General features: G+C 39.8%; 1 protein-coding gene across 1 annotated transcript; it reads left to right on the top strand.

The window, feature by feature from the left end:
• Nucleotides 1-7,704: 7,704 nt before the first annotated feature.
• Nucleotides 7,705-8,379, top strand: LOC110094395 (uncharacterized mitochondrial protein AtMg00810-like). Its single transcript, XM_020819621.1, has one exon. The coding sequence runs from the start codon at nucleotides 7,705-7,707 to the stop codon at nucleotides 8,377-8,379; it is 675 nt and encodes a 224-aa protein (XP_020675280.1).
• Nucleotides 8,380-8,944: the final 565 nt, after the last annotated feature.

Raw genomic sequence — 8,944 nt, forward strand, 5'->3', positions numbered from 1 at the left:
TTAAAATCAATAATAGGATTTCTTCCATTTCTATAACTATCTAATTTAACTATCTAACGTTGAATTGGTCCCAATTGGCTAGAATTTGTTATTAAATTTTTCACATTTGATATTTGTGAAAGCCCACAAACTTTTATGAGTATTAGCTAAATAGTTTATGAAGACTTGTAAGACTTAACAGAGGCTTGCTAAATTTATTTTTCATGATTTGAGACATTCTAAATCACTCTGAAACACACAATACTTTACGGAGGCCTGCAAATACTTTGTAGAGATCCACAAACTTTTATAGATGTCTAAAACTTTTTGTGGAGGCTAGAAACTCTAATCAATTTATAACTATAATTTTCTTAATTATGTTTAAGCATTTATTTATCAAAAACTACTTTGTTTATTGTAAGTAAGGTATTGCGTAATATTTAAAAAATACTTTGGCTTAAAAAATAAATAATTTAATAATATAACTAAGTTGAGATCCTAATTAGTTATAAAGGGTAGTTTAAACCTCGCTTGCTAATCATATGTTCCTTAAAATATTTTTATTTTGAGTTGCTCTAAGAAATGATAAATAAACAACATTTTCCTAGTGTAACAAACTCATCTCTATGTGCTTGAATTGTCCTAAAGGTTTATTTATGCAACTTCATTTGAAACCAGCAATCATGATTTCTTAGAATACATTGTGATCATCAAAATCTAGCATACATTTTGGATACATGGAGTCAACAATCTTTCCCATTTAGATAATGACAAATACACATTAAGGATTTGTTTGTTTGTTTGTTTGTTTGTTTGTTTGTTTGTATTTGGATGATAAACTCTCACCCTAAATATAAGCTATTTATGGGGCCGAATGGGAACGTGTTGTTTATTTGATATTTTGATTTCGCTTATTTCTTATGATGATTTGAAAACTCAATTGGCTTCTAAGTTCATACAAAATTGTGAGGTTAATTTAGATTGGCTGGATGGGTCTTTCTCCTTACCTTGCAGGGATGCTGGAAATGAATTGGATGAATCGAAGGATGCTTTTCAAGAGATGTATAGTTTAATGTGAGCTGGATTGTTCAAAAATCCTTTTCTCATGGTGGTGGCAAACGTCGGAGGTGAAAATAAAAAAAGAAGAAATTTCATGTTTTTCTCTTTGTCTTCTGCTATTCTACCTCTTCTTCTTTGTTCTCTTCTTGTAGAAACTGTGGGTTCTTGTTTGGTTTCTCTTGTGGCGCCTGTGGTTTTTCGATTGGTGGCCTCATTTGGCTGGTTGGTCGATTGCTTTTTGTAATTTTGTAGGGGGTATTTTGTTTGGTCCTTGTTTCTTTCTTAGGCTTCGACTGAGTCGTTGTGTTGGCTGCTACTCTTATATTGTTTGCGGTACTTTCTCCTTTCTGAGGGTTCTTGGGTGGCTCTTGGGTTGTGTGGGTTTTGTTGGTCATGCAGTTGTGGCCCCCTTTTGATTTTGCATGTTTTTGTCTTCTGTTATTTGCGGGCGGCTCTTCCTGCTTGCTGTGGCGCCTCGTACTGGATTTTCCTAAAAGCCGGTTACTGCCCTTTTGGTTGATTTGCCCTTTGGATTTCCTCTAATATGCTTTTTTATTTCTTGCTTAATTGTAATATATAGAACCACTAGCTCTTAGGTTTTATTTCAAAGTCCGTATTTTTAGTGAGCTTATGGTTCTTTAAGGACCTATAATTTTCCTATTTACTTAACGCGTAGGCCCCTCCGTGGGTTTTATAAAAAAAATAGCACACGCACAAAAAATTCTTAGGCAAAATGATAAACATGGTATCAGAATTAAAGAAATTGAGCAGTTAAACTTATGCCATTATTAAAATTGTATGAGAACATCTTATATGCTTATCTTTCTAGTTGGAAATCTATAAATATGATATAAGCATCATCTATTTGCTTGCTATATATGCTATTTTCTTTATGTGTGAGAATAAAATGAATACACCCCTGGTATGCAATCTAAAAAATGAAGCATACAAGGAGTACATAGCTGTGTACTTTGTTCATAGCGAGTATATAAATACGTACTCTTATTATCTACACAAAACTATATACATAATCCGCGTCTAATAAATTATTAAAGAGTTACCAATTGTCGAGGATTTTTGACTAGGCATAAGTACGAGAATTGCAACATGAAAAAGCTTTCTAAGCAGCTTTTTAGCACAAAAAATTCTAGTTCAAAAGATTTTTTATTTATTAAAAAGTCGCTTTAAAAAGGAATAAAAAAAGTAATTCCAAAGGAAGCATAAATGAGCCATATCTCTTAATAAATATGATATATTTCATTCAGGTATTGTCTTCTTATAGTAGAAAATTAGCAAGGATTGGGATTCTTTTTACTTAAATTATAGATAGTGGAATCAGATGAATTACCTAATTTATGAGCAGCATTAGTCATTCTTCTCTATTTCTTTCCTAAGAAAAAGACATTCTTAACGTACATCACCTTCCACGACAAAGTACGCTTAGGGTTTTTTGTCACATATAATAATAGAAGGTTTTGTGGAGGGGGCTGAGTCACAATTTTTTTTAATTGGAGCTTAAATTTTCAAATTTTGACAATATAGTTAATCTGTCTTATTAGAATTTGGATTTGACAATTTTGATTTTTTTAATATTAATGAATTAATAAGAAAAAAAAGATGTATGTTGATAAAAAAGTTTAATTTGAGAACATCACTTGTAATTTTTAGTATAGTCTTCATATTTTGACATTATTATTGTGTTGCATCCTGGAATATTCGCGGCGGTAGAGAAATATGAAATTTAATGTCTAAACTTTGTACGAAGATCTAGCACACAAGCACATAAAAGAGAGGGACTATCGTTCATAAGAGACACTTGAGTTTTTACGTGGAAACTCTTGAAATGAGGGAAAAATCACGGGGCCTCACCCGGTTTGAATGAATCCACTATTATTTGCTGTCGATTACAAATGAGACCCTTCCTTGGGGGGAAGGCCTTGGGCTGATGTAGCAAATGTACATCATATAATATGTAGCAAATGTACATCACTATTATTTGCTGTCGATTACAAATGAGACCCTTCCTTGGGGGGAAGGCCTTGGGCTGATGTAGCAAATGTACATCATATTATATGGTGGGAATTTGAAGAATTAATATTGAAATGTTCGTTTAGTCGACAGAACGATAGTCGGCGGGCGACAGAGGTGGAAAGACCGTAGTCTGGTGACAGTGGTCGGAAGGACTGTTGTCTGGCGAGGGAGGTCAGAAGAGTCGTAGTCGGCGGGAGACAGTGGTCAGAAAGACCTTTGTCTGGCAAGGGATGTCGAAAGGACTGTAGTCAGCGGGAGACAGTGGTCAGAAATACCGTTGTCTGGCGAGAGAGGTTGGAATGACCATAGTTGGTGGGAGACAGTGGTTAGAAAGACCATTGTCTGGCGAGGGTGGTCGAAAGGACCGTAATAGGCGATGGTGGTCGGAAAGACCATAGTCGTCAGGAGATAGGGGTCAGAAAAATCATTATCTGGCGAGGGAGGTCGGAAGGACCGTAGTAAGCGACGGAGGTTAGAAGGATCATAGTCGACATGAGATAGGGATCAAAAAGACCGTTATCTGACGATGGAGGTCGGAAGGACCGCAGTCGGCAAGAGATAGAGGTTAAAAAACCATAGTCCTAAGGTGGTGGTCCAACAAAAGTTGGGCATTATTCGGTGGTCTGGCGAAACTCTGACTTCTATCGGTGGTCTGGCAAAAGTTCAGGCCTCATTCGGTAGTCTGGCAGTGGTTTGGTAGAACTCCAGCATCAGGCAGTGGTCCGCCGGAACTCCAGCATCAGGCGGTGGTCCGGCATCATGCAGTGGTCCTGACGGAAGTCCAGCATCAGGCGGTGGTCCGGCATAACTCTTGCGTCAGGTAGTGGTTTGATAGAACTCCGTAATTGGGTGGTGGTCATAACGGAAGTCCGACGTTAGGCGGTGGTCCGGCGGAACTCTTGTGTTAGGTGGTTGTCCGACAGAAGTCTGGGTGGTGGTCAACGAGGAGCGAGGAGGCAAGTGCATTCTCCGATCTCTCTCTTGATTCTTTTCTTGCCCCCTGCCCCCTCATGAGGGGTCTATCTATAGATTTCTGAGAGTGGTATGACTTGTAAATTGATGGAAGATAAAAGGTATTTTAGGAGTGGTTTGGATGGATGACTGATGTTGAATCCCTTGATCGTTGACCATTTATTGGGAAATTGAATGTCTTAGTGATATCACAATTTGATGATATTGGGCTCGTTTGATTCGTCTTGTCGAGCAGCTCGATTCGGCTTTAAGCATATCACATTTGGAAACCGTTTGGTAGTTCAAACTGTGGTTTAAACCTTCCAATGGTGCTTCGGAAAGAAACTCACTATGTTGAAAAAAATAGTTACAAGTAGAAAGTGGTGTATTAGAAGACAACATCAATACCGAATAGTACCGCATTTAATGTATTCAAATAAACACCTATCATTGTTTTACACGTGTACCCTACACTTGAACAATTCTATATATATTGTACACACCTCTGTAAGAAAGATAGAAAAATAATAAATTCTTTACTGGTTTTGCAATTTCTGTTCTCTCTGGTTTCTACATGGTATCAGATATGGCAAGATCCTAAATCGGGTCTTCTTCTCCATGGCTTCCTCTGTGACGTCTCTGCTCACGGCACCGACCGCCAGCTCCACCGACTCCGGCATACCGGCGTCCCTCAAATTCGTTGTCTCAAACCTCCGCACACTCGTACCAACACAGCTAACTACCGACAATTACGCGATTTGGAAAAATCAGATCGTCAAACTACTTCGGGCAAATGGATTCGAGCATTTTCTTGAACCATCTTGCACATCTTCAGAGACACAATATTCATCACAGGCGTCCACAAACGGCTCCTCTACCGCCCTCTGGCTTCTGACTGACCGAAACCTCTCTGAGGCAATCTGTTCTACAATATCACCCACTGTTTTACCTTATGTTCTAAATCTTGATTCAACTGCAGATATCTGGAAAGCACTTGAAACAAGATTTCAATCTTCAAACCGATCAAAGGTTCTCCAACTTAAAAATGAGCTCAACAATATCTCAATGAAGAATCAGACCATGATTCAATATCTCACAGCCATCAAGACTCTTGTGGATCAAATAGCCGCCGCCGGATCTACAATCGAACCAGAAGATATCATCATGTACATCCTAAATGGGCTACCACAGCAATATCAAGTGTTCAAAACTACCATCCGCACAATGCAAAGCTCCTTGAGTCTTGACAACTTTTACTCGCTTCTTATCAACGAAGAAATTCACGTCCACAATGATGCTGCGAGATTATCCTTGCAAACCGATCAGCAATCGGCTCTTTATGCAGGTCGAGGACGCTTCAAACGAAACAGGGGACGGTCTCAATCCGGTCCGCAAAATGCCAGGCGTGATCCCTCTAAACTGATCTCCATTTACCAGATTTGTAACAAGAAAGGGCACAGCGCAACCTCTTGTTGGCACAGGCTCAACATTAACTACGTCCCACAACAGCAAAATGAAAATCAACCCAAGGCGTTTACCGCTACGACGGATTCCAAAAACCACAACGAGTGGTATCTTGACTCGGGCGCGTCATCTCATATGACAAATAACACCGAAAATCTTACCACATCTACTAGCTATCAAGGCTCTGACTCTATTACCATCGGTGATGGTAGTCATCTTCCGATAGCTCATTCGGGTACCGGTATTCTTCCCACTCCACCCCGTAAGCTCAAGTTATCTAATCTGCTTCACATTCCTAACATATCTTATAATCTAGTGTCTATATCTAATCTCGTTAAGGATAACAATATCTCTATTGCGTTCAATCCTAACGGTTTTACTATAAAGGATATGACAACGGATTGTATAATCCTACGCGGCCCATGTAAAGACGGTCTTTACCCCATCGCGACTTCGTCTACATCTACGATAGCACTTCAGGCGAACAGGTCTTCCTCAGCCGTGTGGCACAACAGGCTTGGCCACCCCAACCAAAGAACCATGCGCCTGATTGCTACCGCCAATCCTCAACTTCACATTTCTGTTTCTTCTTACAACTGCGTGGCTTGTAGTTCTTGTAAAGGCCATAAAATGCTTTTTTCTAAATCTTGTAATAGAATGAAAACTCCTCTTGCATTGTTACATTCGGACGTTTGGGGGCGTTCTCCCGTAATGTCCAACCAAGGTTTTAGGTATTATGTAACATTCATTGACGATTTTTCTCGTTACACATGGATATTTCCTCTCAAGAACAAATCGGATGTTCCGCATATTTTCATTATTTTTAAAACATTTATTGAAAATTAAACTAACTACAAAATCAAGACTCTCAGGATTGACGGCGGCACCGAATACCGTAACACTACTCTCAGTCAATTCCTGAGCTCTAATGGCATACAACACCAACTCTCGTGTCCATATACACCAGAGCAGAACGGAGTTGCGGAGCACAAACATCGCCATATAATCGAGACAACCAGAACTCTACTTCATCAGGCCTCGGTTCCACTTCATTTTTGGCCTGACGCGGCGAACACTGCTATGTACCTAATAAACAGGTTACCGTCAAGCAATACCGATAATTCTTCCCCATTCCAATCTCTCTATAAACAAAAGCCCTCCTACGATCATCTAAAAACATTTGGATGTGAATGTTTTCCACTATCACATCCTCCGCTCAGACACAAGTTGCAACAAAAATCACAGTCCTGCGTATTTCTCGGTTACTCAGAATAATACAAAGGGTACAAGTGTTTAAACAAACAGACAGACTCCATTCAATTTTCCCGCCACGTTACATTCATGGAAAATTCTTTTCCATTTCTCGCGGGTGCAATACAGCAAACATCTGAAATCAATTCAAACATCCCAAGTTCCCTATTACTACCCATCTCTCAAGTGCAGCACCAATCACTCGCCATACCAACTATCCCCATGCACTGTCCTACTCCTCAACCCAACAACGCTCAGCAGATTACCCAACCAGATCCCTCACCTACTTTAAGTTCTCAACCCATTCATCATCATCCCATGATCACTCGTTAACAAACGGGATCTCTGAAGCCGCGCACTAGACTTAACCTGTTACATCAGCAAATGGCCACAAGCAGCTCTGAACCAACTTCATACAATGAAGCAGCAAAATCCGCTGACTGGCGTAAAGCTATGGCAACAGAATTCTTCGCTTTACAGAAACAAGGAACCTGGATTCTGGTTCCTCCTCCTCAATCTGCTTCCGTCTTAGGTTGTCGCTGGACCTTTCGTACTAAGCGGCATAAGGATGGGACGGTGGCAAGACTTAAAGCTCGCCTTGTGGCACAAGGCAATAACCAAGAACAAGGCATCGACTACTTTGAAACATTCAGTCCGGTTGCGAAACTTCCAACCATTCGCATCCTTATAACTGTTGCTCTCTTTAATAGCTGGGACATTCAACAATTTGAACTAGAAAATGCATTTCTGCATGGTAAACTATCGGAAACGGTCTACATGTGTCAACCAAATGGATTCGAAGACTCTTCGCTACCAAATCATGTGTGTCTACTTCAAAAAGCCATATACGGTCTTAAACAAAGCCCGCGACAATGGTACACCACTCTTACAGAGCATGTTATATCCCTCGGTTTCAAGTGCAGTCTAGCAGATCCATCCCTACTTACATAAACACACAACAACATTCAAATGTACAAGCTAGTCTATGTGGATGATCTACTTATCACAGGAAACGACAAACAAGCCATTTCCGTCTTCATCTCTCAGCTCGGCGCACGCTTCAATCTAAAGCATCTTGGGTTAGCAAATCATTTTCTTGGCATAAGTATTCAGTCTAACGCTAACTCATATTTTTTGTCTCGGCAAGCATATGCAGAATCCATCTTATGTCAAGCAGGCCTTCAGACGTGCAAGCCGCTGGCCAATCCTACGGCAACCAAATTACCGACTGACTTCACGCCAGATACCACACTGTCCAACCTGGCATTTTACAGGCGGATTACCGGATCTCTTCAGTATCTTACCTTAACTAGACCGGACATCGCGTTCGCGGTCAACGTAATTTCTCAATATATGCATAATCCTTTATATAATCATGTCTATCTGTTAAAACGCCTTCTCAGATATATACAAGGCACTTGGCACTTCGGACTTCCTATCACCAAATCGGATCTTCAGCTTCGCACCTTCTCCGACGCAGACTGGGCCGGCGATCCGCTATCCAGAAAATCAACCACCGGACACTGCACCTTTCTCGGTACCACTCTAGTCTCTTGGGCAGTCAAGAAACAAACGACGGTGGCACGATCATCTACCGAATCCGAATATCGTGCATTAGCAACAGCTACCGCCGATGTGATTTGAATCAAAAGGCTGTTGACTGATTTTAACATAAGCCAACCGTCTGCATCAGATCTATTTTGCGACAATGTATCCGCCATCGCCCTCACCAATAATCCAGTTTTTCACGCAAGGACAAAACATATATAAATAGATCATCGGTTTTTACGGGATCAGATTCAGCATAACAAAATTCGGATTATGCCAATCAACTCCATTGATCAAATAGCGGACATATTCACCAAGAATATGACAACACCGCGCTTTCAAACGTTACGGCTCAAACTGACGATCGTTCCCGATCCATCAGTTTGTGGGGCATATTTGAAGACAACATCAATACTGAATAGTACCACATTTAATGTATTCAAATAAACACCTATCATTATTTTACACGTGTACCCTACACTTGAACAATTCTATATATATTGTACATACCTCTGTAAGAAAGATAGAAAATAATAAATTCTTTACTGGTTTTGCAATTTCTCTTCTCTCTGTTTTCTACATATATATATATATATAATATATACATCACTGTAATAGAAATATAAAAATTATATATTTTTTACTGGTATTTCTATTTCTG

Source organism: Dendrobium catenatum, unplaced genomic scaffold (genome assembly GCF_001605985.2).
Source record: "Dendrobium catenatum unplaced genomic scaffold, ASM160598v2 original_scaffold_209636, whole genome shotgun sequence".
In the NCBI taxonomy this organism is placed as follows: Eukaryota; Viridiplantae; Streptophyta; class Magnoliopsida; order Asparagales; family Orchidaceae; genus Dendrobium; species Dendrobium catenatum.

Excerpts from the sequence above, each read along its gene's own strand:
- LOC110094395 (XM_020819621.1), top strand. The coding sequence starts at position 7,705 with ATGTACAAGCTAGTCTATGTGGATGATCTACTTATCACAGGAAACGAC.